At 44.0% G+C, this 18794-nt stretch overlaps 1 protein-coding gene across 3 annotated transcripts; it reads left to right on the top strand.

Moving 5' to 3' along the window:
• The first annotated feature begins 62 nt into the window (after positions 1-62).
• On the top strand, positions 63-16744 carry LOC135911892 (G patch domain-containing protein 11). 3 transcript variants are annotated; one of them, XM_065444242.2, is made up of 6 exons: positions 63-289; positions 2524-2759; positions 6635-6870; positions 9840-10055; positions 11154-11235; positions 16620-16744. In XM_065444242.2, the coding sequence occupies exons 1-6, from the start codon at positions 240-242 to the stop codon at positions 16679-16681; spliced, it is 882 nt and encodes a 293-aa protein (XP_065300314.1). In that variant the 5' UTR covers positions 63-239; the 3' UTR covers positions 16682-16744. The 3 variants fall into 3 exon arrangements, with proteins under 3 accessions (XP_065300314.1, XP_065300313.1, XP_065300315.1); XM_065444241.2 differs by lacking the exon at positions 16620-16744 and adding an exon at positions 13087-13229; XM_065444243.2 differs by lacking the exon at positions 16620-16744 and adding an exon at positions 11499-13024.
• The last annotated feature ends 2050 nt before the right edge of the window (positions 16745-18794 follow it).

Below are 18794 nucleotides of genomic sequence, written 5' to 3'. Positions count from 1 at the left end.
AACTATTCATTTTTTTGCGTTGCTTCTTCTTTGTGTGCGACTGTTATTCTTTCTTTCACAACATAAATAGAATATGCTTGTTACGGAATGACCGTCTTAATAACCAAACGATTTCATCACAGCAAAATCGACGGGTAAAAAAAATAAGCGATGCGGCAGCGCCTTAGCGAAAGCACCCGAGACGTTCCTGTGTCCGGAAAGTTCTTGTTGCCATAGAACGGTCTTACAAGAGTGCGGAGATGTCAGCTGACGAAGATGACTACATGTCAGCAAACTTCCTCGCTGAAAGGTATCGTCGGAGCCGGTACCTGTGTTTGAAATGCAAGCCTGTGATGTCGACTTTTCAGTGAATGTTATTCCCGAAAAATACAGCGTAACTAAATACACGTTCATTGTGCGCTCTGGCAGCTTTTCTTAAATAACATCGCTGCACGAATCTGTTCAAAAGCGTATAAATGATGCGGCAAGGGTCTTATGTACGCGTTCTTAATTGGTCTCATTCATTAATCGTAGCACACTTCGATTGCGCTTCCCGAACGTGCGACATCACGCTCTTTCTGTAAAAGAAATTCATAAATTCAGTATACTCAACTGTTGTTACCTTACTAGCGCCGAGCAGTTACTTGTTTTGGTCATACGAGTCGCGCAATTTTTTTCTTTGGTTCGGTGTCATCTCAACATCATACAAACAAGCGCACTGAAATGGTATGTGTAACAGAGGCAATTTCTGAGTAACTTAGTTCGCGTGTGTGCATGTTTTACAGGAACATACATTTTATCGGGTCATAAGAACAGAACCTCCTCCCGCCGCACCCCCCCCCCCCAGAAAAAGAAAACAAAATAAATGTGCAGGAACCATCGAGGATAATTGTCAATGTAAACGAATAGCCCAAACGAACGTGGAAGTGAGTTACAGGTCCCCCTTTCCCGTGCTCCTTCCGAACCTCTCCGCAACCAAGGAGTTCATTTTTTTTTTTTTTAGGGAATTTGCTAGAGTAGAAGCACCCACAGTTTCTTACCTGCCAAGGTGAAGCCAGCAGATGCCCCTACTGCGTCTCTGAAATAGAGCTTTGTTATGTGCTGTCTGCTTACAGTTCAAACGCTTTGACTCTGTTAATGGAAATGATAAGCTAAGTAGAAAATAGAAGTTGTTTGTTCCCGGCCAAAGTATTACTTTCTGTCGGGCATTGATGACACTACAATAAAATTTGTCAGGACATTCAGGCTTCACCTTCAAACCTGCAACACTGAGATACATGTCGACCATTATCTGTATGCGAAATAAGCCATGCTAAACTCGTGCGGAATGTGAGGCAAGCGCTTCTTTTCGTTCACCATAAGCTAATGTTTTATCGTACCTCTCCTAAGATGGCAGCGGTGTGGCTTCACTTTGGGGGCATTTCCACTCCAGAAAATATTTTATGCCTCCTTGTCCGCAACTCTGTCGCGTGAGAGCTCACACGCGACATTATCCCTCACCCCTCCTTGCAACTTGGTTACGTGAGAGCACGAGCCCTTTGCCTCGGCACCTTTGGTCGCAAATCAGACCACCGACCATCAACCACCACCAACCGCAAATACATGCGAAACAGGCAAAGAAAGCTATTAGAGTTAAAAAAAAGAAACAATGCGCACCGATGCTCGCATCTAGTATCCGTCATTTTCTTCTTAACGCTTTTCTTGTGGAAAATGATTTGGCATTGCGTAGCGCAAGCTCAGGTTGTGAAGAGGAAGCTCTACCTCAAGGCTAACTATGATTTCTCTTTCGAATGCATGTGAAACGCAGATATTATTTCATTAGGCAGCCACTGAAATGATCTGAATGAAATTTTTTGCATTTAAGAGAGAAAACTGATTTGTGCTGACTGTAGGAAGCCGAATTCTGATATGGACCGTCGTAGCTATTACAACAATCTTCAGAAATTGGTAAGCCTTAAGGAAAACTGAGGCACAATGTTTGCCAATCTATAGCTCACTACTAAAAACTGACAGAGCATTCGTAGGGGACAAATGTGATGAGTCTACAGCTTATGTGAATTTGGTACAGTGTTTGAGTGTTTTGCAAAGGTCCTATTCAGAAATTAGTGGTATAATTCACAACGGCATATAATGCCCTAACTTTGTCCGCATTAGGTCTCTCTGTAGGTAAAGTTCACAGAATTATGATGTCATTGTTTTATCTTTAATTGCGAAGTTGTAAGCTTGGCAGTTTCCATTTTTCGTATTTCTAAATTTGAATTTTTCTAAAAAATTACAGAACCTTAATAAAAGATTTGCTCCCTACAGAGGGTAAAGTTTAACTTTTTCTTTTAAGTGCCACAACCCTAATCAGATTCACTTGCATGTAAGCTGAGCAAAACATTTTCTCGTTTTCCACATGCTTAAACAAGTGCTTCTGAGGTAGAGTTTCCCCATAAGCCAATTGTATTAGCATTCAGTGTCGGCGTAAATCAGTACTGCCTCTCCAAGAAGCAGTGTTTCTTATTATTGCTGTGCAATCCGTTCTGTCTATTCACTTTCAAGCGATGACTTGCGGCCCGGACTGGTCCACAACCGTTCCACCAAGCGGCGCTTCGAGGCCGAGAAGAAGCACTACGAAGCGAATAAGATGAGCCGCACAAAGTCCACAAAGCAGCTCATGGAAGACACTCGTACTGAAGCACTCAACAAACCCTTGGGCGAGGAAAACAAGGGATTCAACCTTCTCAAGATGATGGGCTTTAAGCCAGGCATGGGGCTTGGCAAGGCCGCATCTGCAGGTACATGCCACCCACCAACCATAAGAGTTTGCTACAAAAATTACTAGAGGAACTGCGGCACTAGTAGGGCTGTCTCTCTTTACCTACACTTCATGCAGGCTCTTGGCGGACGAGTGTAGTGCGGACAGAGGCTATGTCGTTTTGTGCTGCACTTAGCTGGCTGGATTGTAGCCAATAAGAGCACACCCTGCGTCGAGTAAATGAAAAGCACCTGACTTCGCCCTTCATCTGTCATTGCATTCATTGGCTGCCTATCTGCCCTTTTCTGGACACTGCAAACACTGTTAGCCAATGTACCAGTTTTCGTTCAGCAACAAACCTAGACAAACTCTCCAGCTAAATGCAGGAAGTTTGCAGTGCACAAAAACAATTTTATGTTCTTGGAAGGTAAGGTCACTTTCTTAGTTGTACATAGTCGTGCCAGCACCTCATTTACGTGCCCACAGCGAACACTGACTGTCATCCCCATACTGGTTGGCCTATGTAACTTGGGCCAAAATTTAAAAAAATGAAGTGCCATGTAGCTTGGCAGAGTCAAGGTAATGTTGCTTGTCATTGCTTGGAGCAAGTCGGACTATTTGCCGAGTGACTAGCCATGTGGCACTTTTTTGTATTTCGCGGTCTTCCTTTCAGGCTTCACAGGGGTGGTCCAACTGCGCTAGTATATGCACCATTTTGCTACAATTCGACTTGCCTGTTCCTGGCTGCGCCCACTCAAGTGCCATTTGCACCAACTGTGCAAAAGTGCCGTATTTTCGTGTTTTCACGGCAGTGCAATGTTTTCGGTAGAGTTATGCAACTCGAGTCGACGACCGACTTTTCGGACGTGCCTGATAATTCGGACGCCTTCGTTGCGCTGCTGCGGTACCCCACATAGTCAATGTATAAGAGCGTCTGAAATTTCGGGCACAAGAACCCTTTGCCGTCCGATTTTCTGGACTTTTTGCCATGACTGCAGCTCCGAAACGGCGGTAATCAAAGCCACGACCACCACCATTTTGATTATCTCGGCGCTTCTAACAGGCGCTTTCACACGCAGATCCGCTGGCAGCTGTAGCCACCACCGTGGCAACTCTAGGCCTAGCCTAGCATTGGTGTAGTGCGTGTTTCTTTCGTGTGTCCTCGTCTTTTTGTGCAGTTAAAGGAAACATAAAGATATGAACCAACTAGCCCACTAGGACGTCCTACTAAAGGACAATCGCTACCAAGCTTCTTCCTGTTCAGTGCCATGTTTTTCACCAAATCGATTCGCCGCTGTTAGCAGTGGCACCGACTCCGCCTTTGTAATCCTCGCCAATGGCTTCGAAGCTTGGAAAGCATGACGTGCTGCATAATACCGGTTCCCAAAAGTCAGCTTCACCTCAATATAACAGTGTTACGTGGTGAAGCATACTCAAAGTATTGCGGTGAAGTGTAGTAAGAGTGGGAAGAGGCAATTGTCATGGGGCACAGTATGTATTTCTTAATTATACACGCTGGCTCCTGTCACAGTACAAGCAGTGATATGCCTAATAATTGTACTGGCAGAGCTTCAGAACTATTTAGGATGCGCCTGTGACAAAGTGAGCCCTGGGGAGAAGTAGAAGGTAGTGCTTCGAAAGGTCGGTCTTGTGTCAGTGACAAAAAAACTGTTTCATATCTGTTCGTAGAGGCCACACGACACATGGGAAGCCGGCAATCCATCTCACAATGAAAGCAAGTATACAGGATGGTACAAATGTTGTTCTCGACCGTCATCACCATCTTTGCAACACGCCTTATGGAGGCATCTCATTTTGGCAGAGTTCATAAATGCATAGTCTCTTGTCGAGCTTCTAGCATTGTTATCGGCATAATACACATTTTGTCTTGTGCGGCAAAGCATAGAAATGCACTGCACATAACAAATTTTCCACCACTTTTTGTGTCGTGCCTGACGTCGCAAGTTCTAGCTCATTTGTAATTTTATGTCTGTCTTGCACCCAGATGCATATCTTTGTTTTTGTTAGGCAGCAAAATTTTATTTAGTTGTTCACAAAATTAAGTTCCTTGCCTACCCAAATAAATATGTTTGTGACATACCGTGCTTGGTATACCATTCGTGGGAAGCCATGCTTAATTGGTTACTGTTGGTTTTGTTTCTTGCTTCACCCTTGAGCAGCACTTATTGATTGCACAGTAATAACAAGCTTCGCCATATGGCTACAGAGTACTGTTGTACTACTCCAAATGTCCAAAAAATGCCAATTTTTCTGCTCCAAAAATTGCTCCAAACCCTAAACTGGCTGGAACACCACTGGGCTGGGAAAAAACTTTTATGTAGCATGTATTGAGTAACAGACATCTGGATTGAAAATTTTTCAGGCTGGTCTACAATTTTCTCATTGGCTCTCTTTCTCTTAATATAATATTTCAGCAGTTCATTAAGAATAATTAAATATGTTATTAGGCAAAATAGAAAAAAAATAGTCTATAGCTTTATAGTTCTGATAGTTCTGAAGATGCAAGAAATGTGCCGAAACTAAATTTTTAATTGACGGAATTAATTGGCACCTGAAGGGGATACTTACAAGCACAGAAAAGCAGAGCAGGTTTATATTTAGAGCTTATCAACAGGTTCTGTGGTGCACACAAATATGGTCCCCGTGCCTAAAACAAGTTGATAGTTGGTTAATTGGGTTCAGTGTCCATAACCACAAATTTTAACAATTTAACTCTCAAATGTAAGATCTTTAATCAGGTTGTTTGCATTTGTCATATCAGCACAATAATTATACAATTTTGTATTTGCTTCACTTTGGGGCATATTGATTTATGATGAACGTAGGTCCAACCACCAATTGGATTGACGTTTTAGACCTTGATTTTTGAACCAGCTAGATTATTAGGACCTAATCGTAGAAGTGTCACCCACTTATAGAGCCAATGTGTAAGAGCAGCTGAAGTTTCTCCTACAGTCGTATGAACATTTCTGTTTATTTGTGGCACAAATCATTCTTGCTTTAACTATAGAGCAGCAGTGAACCATGTGAAACAAATTCTGCAAGTTTTTATGAAGCAATCAGCATTTGAATCATAGAGCACTCATGTTTTTCACCAAATTTTGGTATTTTTTGATTCTGACTGCAGTGTTTTTGAATTTCTTAGCTTGGCAGGTCTTAACTTCTCACAGCAGCAGAAGCACTGTGAGACGGTGCAATAGGTCACTTCAGATCAATTCTTTTATCATTTAGGGTTCTTTAACATTACGCAAAGCACAGTACATGAGCGTTTTTGTGCTTCACCTCCGACAGAGTGCGATCGCTGTAACTGGGGGGGGGGGGGGGCGTGAGGGCTGAACTTGTGACCTCATGCACAGCAGTAAAGTATCATAGCTGCAGAGTTGCCGTGGTGCATTGAACTGTCTTTGAATTGCAGGAACGAACATTGCCTGTTTTATCTGGAGTGCATAGAAAAATGCCTTGTGGCTTGCAAGGCACGCAGCAAAAGTGCAGAAGCCTTTCTTTTTTTGTCGCTGCATACTGGCACCATTCATCTTCACACTTTATTTGCTGACACTTCAGTCTAAACGTCTGATGTTATAATGCCTTTGGACACATGTAAGACGCGTTTTATTTATTGCCTTTAGTGCTTTTTGATCCTGAGACATCAACTTTGTGTTGTATAATTGATGACTTGGTGCTGAGTGAGGCTGGGTGTTATACAATACTGCCTACATCACAAATTGTATCACACACTATCACATTTACCACCATGGATGTACACTATAAACGCCTCGCAATTATTTCAGTACCTGTCTGACTCAGAAATCCAGTCTCTTTAGTGATTTCTTTTATAGTTGTCAGATATGCTTTTCCCATCGGCTGCGTTTGAGTCTTTGCTGCCATTATCTGCAGGCAGCTCGATCAAGGAGCCGATCCCCATTGTGGTCCGGGCGAACCGTGGTGGTCTGGGCCAGGAAACCGAAGCCCGTGAGCGAATCGAGGCCAGGTTGAAGACGACGTCTGAGGCAGAGTGCAACCGGATGGCAGAGGAATTCAGGAGTGCCAAGCGTAGCAAGGCCCTCTTGCAGCAGGTCGAAGGTGACTTGCGAAAAAGTCAGCGAGCGTGCTACAACCTGGACAATGCAAAGGTACAGCAGCTCCATCTGGTAACAGTCGAGTCTAGTTTTAATGAAGTTGCGTCCATCATGAAAATGCTTTCCTTATATATCTGGTATTCTTAATAAGTGATGTACGTTATATCAAGCATCTTAAAAATCAGTGGACTGTATTTTACATTTTTGCTACCGGAATACATATCTTGAGCCATGTGCAAACAAAGATTTGCTTCGCTACAACTGATACTGTGTTGGATCCTGCATTTACCAGTTTTGTTATAGCAGGAGAATACTGAATGAAATAAAGCATGGCCAACGAGCTTTTAGATTTATTTAGTTATATCTGAGAATTTCTTATATGCGTGTCCACTATAAGTTTGATTGTATTTTTCGTTATTGAAGCTTTGTGTAGGGAACTCCTGTTTATTTATGCCATCGCTTCAGTAATGTTCATTGCCTAAAGCCTTTACAGCATGGAGCCCTGTGCAAGGAAATAGGCTAGGTAACGATGGCAAGCAGACATAGAACCCTAGTACTCTTCAACAGTAGTTCTAATTTTCAAAGCATTGATTATCTTGTTGATAAAAAGAAGACTGGTAGTTCCACTCATCACTAGAGTAATGTAGTCTACACTGTATATAGGTCAGTAGATAATTAACATTACTGTCACCTCGGTAAGAGCTTCTCAGGAACGTAATTTGTAGTGATAATTTAGTGAAGCAGCTACAGATTGAGCAACCCCCCAGTTCTGAAGAAAGGTTATAAAGGGCTGAGGTCAGTATGATGGATGATGTGTTAGAAAAGAGAGGATATAATTTGGCAAAATGAAGCATGGGCCTGGGAGAGAATTCCATAATCAGTGCGAATTATGCAGGGGCTAAACAGAGAAGCGCATTTACAATTTCTGTCTGATAGCATCCTTAATCCACTAAAATAATTCTAAAGATAGTTCTTACTGGAACTTAAAATAGTTGAAGGACGCCGAAGCTTCGCCTTTAAGAGTGGAATGCAATAGTTTAAAGATCCCCCACTGCTTCTCATGCTTCCCGGCAACTGCAGCTTATGTAACCATAATGTTTTCTGGGAAACACTGGTGGCGAACGCTATGCATGAAGGCGAGCTTTCTGGTTGCAATGCAGACTGTTGAGTGGGCCTCAATGTGGCAGAAGCGAGTGCCATCTGGAGGTGTTGCAAGGAAACGGGTGCACTGCTCCGTGGCCTCCGAAATTTGCACATTCTGGCGCACACAAATCTCGGTTGCCATGGCTGGTCTATGCATGGTAGAAATGCTGGAAAAGATGTTTGTGTTTTGAGTTTCCGCCTAATAGAATTATGTTTTCTCATATATTCAAATTACAATCTGATGCTATCATGTCTGTAGGTTGTGTGTAAGTCGTACTTTATAATTTGTCTGACGTATTTTGCCTTGAGAAACTTGATTAGTTTAGTAACATCCTTGTGCTACACAGAGGGCCTGGATGGTTGGGTATGCGTGGTTCGAAATGATCTTTTGCCAAAACAACAGTCGATGCTGGACATGGGACCCCGACACCAGATTTTCTGCGACTCAGGGCCCTTAATGCTATCGCGTTAAAACGTGTTGTGCAATTTTGCAACATTGAGGTGACCCTTACATATTGCAGCTAGGAAAAGAATTCAGCTGGCTAAAACCACATTAAAGTAGTATGTTGCTTTAAAGGGATGCTCTGTTTACCTATATTCTCGCGATTTAGCAGTTGCCGAGTAGACGCTGCTGTTCAATAGAAGAAAGAAAATGACATGTTGATAGGTTGGTTACAAACCCGGTTCCCCCAGTGCAGCACGATGCTGTACCCAAGTAACACCCTTGCCAACTTCCCTTGTGCAAACCAGCACTTGAGATGTCTAGTGCGTGATTCGAGTCATGTTGCAACAATTTACTGATATAAGTGAGAATGTGCACTTTTCTGGTTTACAGTAAAGGTACAAGTTTTACGTTGGAGGAAGAAGCCCCGTTCTTGTCGTGATGTCCATTAGTATTTGAAGTCAAATGTCCTGAACCCCAATTCTACCTTTACAGTGGGACAAAAATGGCTGCAACTGGGAGGCTGTGTTTAGGGAAGCTTTGTGGCATTCAAAGGTTTAGACGTTCAGACGCTGTGGTCTGTAGTGGCACTTTGGTGCATTTCTGCAAGGTCCAGCACGACATGCCTTGTGTTTCAACATGTTTTAGTGATAAATAGAATCACCATCGTGGCCAAGGACAGTTACAGGATGTATTGATTGCCAAAATCCTGTGGGCGTCTCTTATTTGTCACGCACTGGCAACTTGGAAAAAGATGTTGCGCTCACTGAGGCTTTGTTCTGACCCACATTTTGCAGAAAGATTATCTTTTTCAGTCCAAACTGTGCAATAACACACATGGAATGTTTTCTTGCAATTATTCCAAATGTTATACAAGTTATGCTGTCTTTTTTCTTGCAAGGTGTAAGCGAAAACAAAGTTCATGAAATTAATTTTTTTGCGCTTTCACCCTTTAATATACACAGTAACCTCAGCTGCCACACAACTAAGCCAAGGAGTTGGAATTATCGCACAATGTGCTGTGAATTGTCCAAAATTTTGCTCATCCTCATGCATTAAGCCTATTTAGTCAGTGGCTGTACCACAGATCTGTCTGAATAATCAAGTATGTCCGAATTATCAGTCGACAGCTGTAGCAAAATTCTTAATATAACAGAGTATATAATTTTTTGATAACTTCTTAATAATATTTCCTAATTTGTTGTCTATAGAACACCATGTATTTTGGACCTCGATATAAAGAAATGTGTTTATACACTATTGGTCTTGCCTTGTCCTCCTATCTGTTCATGCCATTGAATTCAGTTTAGATTACCAGCATGGCTTGTGCCCGTGACCAGTAGACTCTGTGAAATGACTTTTCAGGCTGGTAATTTCACACACACATAAAATCTCACATTGCGCTCGTGCAAATACGGCATCTCTTTCTTCCCTGCAGGACATCACAGAGCCTGCACAGCCGTGGTTCTGGCCACGCAGCACACATCCGGGCAGCACAGACGGCGATGTCAGAAACGTGGTGTGCTTGGACGAAGACATAGCCGACGGTGGCATTGTTTCGTCGGACGACGCGATCGTGCCGCACAAGAAGAGCGGTGAGGAGAGTGAAGACGAAGATGAAGAAGAGGCAGAGGAGGAGGAGGAAGATGTGGACGTGAGTGGCGTGGCAACCATTTTGGGGGGGAAGGGGGCAGGGGGCACATAAGCTATGGGAGGAGCAGGCCATGCTCAACACTTGTTGCTGCTGCTCTCTCATAACCTTGAAGGGCCTTTGAACTACTTTTGATAATCCAAGAAAGAGTCCCATGTTACTCTCCGGGCTTTTCTGGTCCCTTCACACGTGATGCCCGACAAGGCCTTGCATGTGACGTCACCAGAGTAAAAGCTGTGTCAATTGTTCCACGCATGAAAAACATAAGTCGTAGTCTGTCACACGCCTGCTCGCCCTCTCACTTGCTTGTCGTGCACAATCGACCATTTTCGCCTCGTGTAGCATGTTTTGCATTGCACGTGCGGCGACTACAGCGTGTAGCTGAAAAGCACAGCATTCCGATAAACGGAAGTGGATGGTGTTTTCAAGCAAGAAAAGAGTTCCAATGTGAGGTTCAGTGCTGACATTGGGCCCACGTGTCTTCAGAGGAAGTGTACAATGAGGATGAAAGAGCACTCTTGGGGAGGCTAGTGAAGGCAGAAAAGAAACCGCCGCTTGCTCTTTGCCAAGTAATCTTGGAAAAGCTGCACGGCTGATAATTGCCCAATTTTTTTTTCATTTGCAGCCTTTCGATAGAACCTACAGAGACGATATGTGCAACTAGTAGTTAGCGCATACAACATAAATCCTAGCACGTTGCCTCCAAGATTTTTTTCATCTCGCCATAAGCAGCCGCCTCCTAATCCTGTAGGTTGGGCCTAGCAGCCACGTGCACTGGCATTTCACGTTCTGGGTCCTGCGTCACTTCTGGAGAGTGGAAATGGCATCGTTTCTTCAGTTGCAGTACTTATGCTAGCATTACGTCATGCATTCACTCTCATTCCACGCATAGAGTTTTGCACAAAGGCTGCTTTATGTCTGAAGCTCAGAATAATTTTGACCGTCTGGGGTTCTTTTAACATGCAGCCAAAGTTCTCATTATGCGGCCGTCTTGCATTTTTGGTGACTTGTTACCCTTGCTGTATCTTTCACAGGAGAGTAATTCTTCATTTTATAAAAATGTGTTGTAAACCTTGCCCTTTTCCTTATCTGTCATTGCAGCCGTCCGAGAGGCTGAAAGTTTTGACCGAGTATCTTCGCCAACGTCACCACTACTGCATATGGTGTGTGATTCGGTTCGATGGTAAGTGCTTAGCTTTTTCTGTACTAAGCTAGGAGCTTCTGGATGCTTTCCATCACTAACAAAAATTGGAAGTACTAGACATGGTTTTTAGGATGAAACAGAAAACCTAGTCATTATCCAAGCAATATCAAATGCTGCAGTCATTCTGGCTGTTAGGCAAGTTCGCTGATCAGTATTGCTTGTTCCTGTTATGATTCTGCTGCCATTTCTTCCCTGCCTTTCTTTTTACCAATTCTGCAAACATCTCTTCCGTACCTTCACAGCTGACCAGTTAATGTCCTCATGAGCTGGGAACCCCAACGCTTCTGGAAAGTGCACATTTCCTACAGTTGTGCCGTAACAGCATCACCTGTTGGTGACAAATGTAACTGCCCTGGCTCGTATATTTGTTTGCATTTTGTTATTGATGTTTTTCTTTTGTGCACTATTGTCGAGACTGCATCTTGCTACAACCTATATTTTTCAGGTTTTAATTCTTTACTTTCCTTATCTTATAGGAGAAACCTATAGCTCGGTTGACTCAGAAATGACTGTTTGGCATTTCACTGCAAGTAAGCTAAAATACTGAAGTCTGGAATGCAATTTACATGTTCCAGTTGTGTACATTTTGCTACACTTGTATGTGTAGCACGGCCAAAGCCTCTGTTGCAGGTCGGTTCTCTCCCTCTCTCACAACCTTCAAGATAAACGTGCGGACACGGTGCTGCGTTTCTTTCTAGTTTTTCTTTCTTTTTTCATGTTACATGTTGGAGGTGATGTGCTTTTCCTACGAGGTGTTCTGCTGAGAAGTGGCACCAGGTAATATCTAAAACATGGCGGCCGTGACGTTTATCGGCGCTCGCAGTGCCAAAAAGCATAGCATTTGAGATTCGTGGTTGTCACTCAAAGGAAAGCATCGCTGGGATACGTGTTTGGACGCCGCTTGCACGTATAGTGGGGCTCAGCAGCGTGCAGCTGGTGCAGCTACGAATGTACGACGGCGACCAACGTTGCAGCAGGTTGTGGTGCGTTTCGCGAGTGTGCGTTAGAGCGCAGCTTTTGTTCTTGTGGCAAGCATTGGCAGCCCTTCTCCTCTCCTACCTCCTTTTCTCCCGCTTTCCTTTCCCTGTTGGCGCTGAGCCATGCTCCTTCAAGGGCTGCAGAAGATAGCGCTAAGCTTTCCTTTCTCAACACGAACCACCTCTCTCAGCGGTTCAAAGGCATCTTATAGCTCAACGCTTTCGACATGTCACTTGCGGCCAGTCACGCTATGCCGCTTGTGCTGAGCCAGCCGAAATGCCGTCCCTTCTATACTCCGGCATGCGCACCGTCTGCAGCTCTCTTGGGAGCGTGCACAGAACGATTCCCAACCCACACGTCACTTTGAACGGTTGTCTGTGACCGTCGGTGAAGCGGCGTGGACACCTTTCTTCTCCAAACCATGCATTGTGGGTTGACGCAGTAAGTGTGACGAATGCACGGATGGTGCAAAAGCCATCTTGACGTTGAGCACATCACCGCATTGGTCACCTCTGGTTACGTTGGCTGTGTCAGTGCATCGAATAGTTGTGTGTAGTTGTGCAGTGCATGCAAGTTGTTGTTCCCACCAACATGACGTAGCATATGCATGCTCACGCTACGTCGGACTATATATGCGCCTTAACCGAGCAATTTCTTCTTTCTTTCATTAGTCCACATTTTGTAGAATTTCAATTTTCGTGGCATCCCTGCAGAATTAGAATGAATGAGCTTTTACTGTATAATTGTACATTAAGCATGAGTTGTCATGATTGAATAAAACACATTGTGTGATATTGAAGTAGAAACTGCTTTGGACGTGCTGTTTTAGTATAAAATGATCCATTCTGACAGATGGAATGGTGCTAGCCAGGTGTGCCCTCAAGGTGTCCTGGCTTTCTGAGAACAATGCCAATGCAAAGCCACCATATCTCGACATACCCATACACACAACAGCGTCACCGCGCCATTTCTTCCTCTAGGTAATCTTGTGAGAAACTCCATGGCTCGCTTACTTAGTCGCTTTGATGTCTGCCCGTGCCATCGCTGGCATCCCAAAATCCTTTGCAAAAAAATTACAAAGAAAGAAAAAGACTGATTGTGCCGTGATGATCCGAACTTGCGAACAATGGATTGGCATTCCAGGACTCTGCCTCTCGGCCACTCCGTTGATACTACAGCAGTTGAGAACACTGATACCAGAGAGCATTATTACGCCAGCAGCTACCATGACTGGCTAATGCTCGCTCAACACCTGTCTACTGTATATAGCTGGTGTTTACACCTTTTTCATGTGCTACCACGTTGCCTTGACAGTTGCGAAGGCGATCCTAAGTTACCTTCTTCTACATGTAATGACAATGTATGAGTCCGCTTCGTCTTCATTACTCTTTTTCTTCTAGCGCTTGACTTCTTCTCATCTTTACTGGATGACGCTGACATATTCTTGTTTTCTTCGAGGATATCTTGATGCCTCTCAATGGGGTACCCCAAATATAAATTTGGAAGCCAAATGAATTTAGCAGCAAAAAGCTAAAGGGCTGTTTTAGTATACTCCAGTGGCAAGGTCAGGATAGTCAAGAGGAGGAAGAATAGCCAACTGTTTTCACTCCAACACCAGAAGGTGCAACTTGTACAAATGAATATGACTCACACTTTTACTTCGCGCAAGGTGATTGCTTGCTCACACTTGGGAATGTTTACTTCAACAAACATCATACATACAAAACCATCCAAGGCTTACTGCACAGTATATTTTGACAGCTAGTGTGTCGATTCTTCGAGTTACGGGTGAAACTTTTCTTTTTCTTTTCTGCATAGCAATTTACTGTCTTTATATACATTACGTAAAGATGAAATTGGTTTTCATTATAACCTTTGAATGCCGTCAAATTATGTGTATAATCATATCTACTGATCTCAAACAATAGCTGACTGTTTCGCCCTGTGAACATTGACCCTTGGATATCTTGATGTCCAAGATATCCAACACTTACATCAGCACTATTATGTACTGAGATTTCATGAGTCCTTGAATTGCCCTCCTTTATTACCAAGTGACGGAGATGCCTGTTAATTATAAAACAGCTGTTTCTTTGTTTTGTGCAGTTGTCACACATTGATCATGTTTCTCATCTAAGAACACTATTAATTAAGGAAAAATGAGACATCCACCCTAATGTAGCACTTACTACAAAGGGTACCCATATGGATTCCTCGAGAGAAAAGCCTCGCAGTTGAAGAAAAATTCATCCTGGTCCGGGACTCGAACCCGGGACCACCATATTTCCTGGGCAGCCGCCCTACCATCGAGCTAACCAGGAGGCTAGCAGATGGCAGGGCGAAATCGAATTTGTCAACAACTCGAACGAAAGGCAAGAGTTTGAATTTTTCTTCAACTGCAAGGCTTTTCTTTCGAGGAACCCGTACAGGATCCCTTTGTAGCAGTTTCTACGATTGGGTGGATGTCTCATTTTCCCTTAATTAGGTCTCTCCACCTTGTGGGTTTCCGCAAAACTATTACGTCTAAGAACACTTTGCTTGCTGCTCTGTGCATTTTTAAGGCGATAACTTTCTTTAGCTACTTCAGCCACTTTGGATGGTTGGATGATCCCGCACAAAATACGATGCGCCCCGCATCGGACTTAGCGCCCACCTATCACGCGGTGAGCGTCGAGCAACGCAGCGTTGGGCGCGGCAACGAAACGTGCGCCTGAGCGAACGAAACGAACCAAAGAACTCGGTGTCTCGGAGGGGAAACGATCTACGCCAGCCAAACGTGTGATCGGCACGGGCAGAGAGATAGATAGTAATCTAAACCGGAAGCACGGCGAAGCGTCGTCAGGGGAGAGGGAGTCCCGCGACGCGCCTGGCAGCGGTCCCAATGCGCGCGCGGCGCGCCTCCTGTCGGGGCAGCGCCGTACATTGAGAGGAGGGGGTCTTCTGTGTTTGCCGCAAGATGGCTCTGCGTGTGCGGAAAGCGCAGAAGAAATGCAGCGGAAACGCACTTCGCAACTCGTGTAATTGTGACTTCTGTACGTTACATGTTCATAATTACCGATATACACCGCAGTATAACTTTCCACGGCTCGTTTCGAAGGCAACACCGCATTCACTAGAGGCGCGTTTGCACCGCTTGGAAGCATCGAACTCGTGGCTGAGTGGTAGCGTCTCCGTCTCACACTCCGGAGACCTGGGTTCGATTCCCACCGGGCCAATCTTGGAAGTTGCTTTTCATTTATGAAGCGCCTGCCGTGATTTATCGCTCACGGTCAACGCCGCCGACGCCGACACCCGACGCCGACGACACCGGCTTTTCTGCGACACGAGCTCCTTAACGCTATCGCGTTAAAAAGGTGGCACATACCCATGACCCAAGTTGTCTGCTAGCTCGGGTCACTAGACAGGTGCCGACTTGCCAAGGAGAAATGGGTTACTGGGTATTTACCCAAATGGACAACTTCATGCAGGCTGCTGTCTGGCCTAGTAGTCAATTCAGGTCATCAGGTGTGTGCCTGAACAGACAACTTCGGCACTGCATATCTGATGTTGGTGCATGCCATAGTGAAACAAAAAGTGTGCAGCCTTAAGTACATTAAAGCGATAGTGGCCCATCCAGAACAGACACCTCTGTGTTGGGCGCGGTCGCTTGATGCATAGGTGTTGCAGGGAAGTTGCAGCGAGGATACTAAAGCTAGCGAAGATTCCTGTGGGGTTTCAAACTGGTGTGCAATGATTTCAACAAGATGTACTGTGTTGTATCATCTGGCATCTTGGTCAGCAGTGAGATTGCCACTTTGTGTCTTCTCATGTAAGCATAAGTTTGAAGTTTATTTCTTTTTGTTACAGAAAGAGGAAACAAGAGCTAAAGGCCATATGGCCTGACAGGGGCTCTTGCTTTTAAGTGCGTTTGGCTTACATGATAGGTCAATGTATGAAAAAACGAGCAAGTATTATGTAGAAAATACAAATAAACAAGATAGTTTGTACATTATACAATGACTATGTGAAAAAACATTTTATGCTTAAATTTTTGCTTGTTAGTACATTCACATTACAGTGCAGGTTAAAGCATACATGCATAGTGCATAAAAAATTTTTCTGCGATAGCATTTTACGTATGAGTAATTTGATAATGTATGAGAAGGCTTTTTGTACATTGCTTATATGAGGTGCATAAAAATCAATTTTTTGCTCCATGATGTTTAGTAGCCTTGGTATTTTATAGTTTACATCCTGACGTCGTGTTTCGTGATTTCGTAATCGTGATTCACGGATTGCAGGTCACGCATGAAAGCTATCGCTTGTATCTACAATAATTTTCAGTGATTTCTGCCAGAATGTACTTAGCGCAAGCTTTTTACCACTTAACATTTTTTTATTTACAGATGAGGAGGACATGGCAACATGCTGTCCCGGCCCAACGAGGGCAGATCATGATGATGACTGAGCATGTGGAAGATCATTGTTCACTGTACATAGATTTATTAAATATTTTCAATGTATATGTGAATCACTGCACTTGGGAGTGACTTGGCTTAGAGGTTAAGAAAAAAGCTACCAAGTTCGTTACGTAACTTATGAAGTAATGTACTGACTGTAGCCTTTTGTATATGCACATTTTATTCATCCGTGATCCATATTGCAAAACATTACTTCGGTAAACTCTGTGCACACATTGTATTGTGCAAGACTTTGGGAGTTGGTGCGTCATGTCTGCATGCCCTGAGGCAGACAGCCTCGTATTTGGATTTCCAGCCTGTGCTAAACAGCTGAACTTCAATATCACTAATTGTAAGATGTAATGAATTAAATATCAATCTCTTGTAATGGACATCAGCATATAATAATGAATATTGTATTTCATGATAGTCTTGTGTCGAGTGCAACTTGATCATCTCAAGTTTCAGCTGTACATGCGAAGAACGTAGTAACTGGGTGGTTTTGCTGGCTGCGGGCATAAACTGCTGGGAAATTCAACTTTCTCGTGGAACCCATGCACCATGAACTTATGACGGTGATTGTGCTTGAAACGAAATGCATTTCGCCGCTGTGGTTACTGCTAGGAAATCCTAAGGCAGGCCGAAAGCAGGTGTCTTCGATGGGAGATGACGTGTTCAACGCTCCGCTGAGATAGACACTGCCACTAAAGAGGTCGCTATTGGGATCACCATACACCGTAGGTGTCAGGTACGTGCGTGCCGGCTGGTCAAGTTCGCATTGGCTGGTGACGGCCAATTTTAGGATCAAAATAACCCAATGTAGCCGCAAATAATGAAAGTTCGGGCCCATAGAAATGCAGGGGCGCCGGCAGGGACCTTCGGTCAGAATATGATTCATGGTAGTATACTTCAATTGTTTTTCTGAACCAGTTTCGGGATCAAATGAGTCAAAATGTAATGAAAGACCTGCTCGCTCTGATTCTGCAATCCCTGTGGCTGCCAGGCATAAATGGAGTCATAAGAAATGCACACAGCACTATTTTGCTTTATGAGCAACTTCCGTACCTAGCCTTATTGCTACACGTCGACAAATTTTGTTTCATGTGGTGATGTTGTAGTACTACGACAATGCTAGGTCAGGCGTTTGGAGACCAACTTTAGTATCAAATTAAAAGAAAATGTGCAGATCTCACACTGTAGGAATCGATGTATATGAAGCTTTCTGTGCTGTTTGCTTTGACTGACGATAATTAGCGGTGACGTTGATGATGAAAGCTTAATTTCTTCAATGTTTAGTCTAACACGAGTGGCGAGTTGATGTTAAACGTTACCTTGCATGCACCACTGCTGTTTGTATGCGTAGTGCAGAGAACACACAAGGAGAGGTGTTTGCTTGAGGCGTTGTTGCGCACCATATTTCATAACCTCTGAGAGGGTTGAGCGTTGTCAATGCCTCACATGGCCCCGGGCAGAAGTTTTAAACTTCAATTGGATTATGGGGCTGTACATGCCAAAACCACAATCGGATTATGAGACACGCCGTGGTGGCAGACTACGGATTAATTTTGACACCGTGATGTTCTTTAATGTGTCGCGAAATCTATGTGCATGTGCATTTTCTATTTGACCCTGTTGAAATGCGGCTGCTGTGGTCGGGATCAACTCCGCGATCTCTAACAATGCCATAGCTGCAAAGCTACCACGGCAGGCATAGAAGTGTTGGTTTGATGGTCAACCGCTTCCGTAGTGTCGCCTGGACCCTGCGGTGTGCTTTTATTAATGCGGTTCTGCTTCAGTACGCCCTGCGTGATCTATCTGCTTGATATATTTGCATGTTAATTTTTCAAAAATAGCAGGTATATACTGTACCGTACACTATGCGTTGGCGGGCTAGTTGGTGCGAATCCATGAATACTTTGTTTAGCGCAAAACAACATACACAAGAAAGACGACAGGACAAGGCACTCCTCTCAACTGACATTTTATTGCGTCACTCCTTTATAGACAGCTGAAACTAGAGGAACATGCGCAGTGAGCACCATGTGGTGGAGCCACCAACATCCGATCACAAGAGTGCACTCATGCGACAGAATCCAAAAAATCATATTCAGCTCTGTACAA

The sequence above is a fragment of the Dermacentor albipictus genome, chromosome 10 (assembly GCF_038994185.2).
Source record: "Dermacentor albipictus isolate Rhodes 1998 colony chromosome 10, USDA_Dalb.pri_finalv2, whole genome shotgun sequence".
Lineage (NCBI taxonomy): Eukaryota > Metazoa > Arthropoda > Arachnida > Ixodida > Ixodidae > Dermacentor > Dermacentor albipictus.
This window is presented reverse-complemented; position numbering and strand designations above follow the sequence as displayed.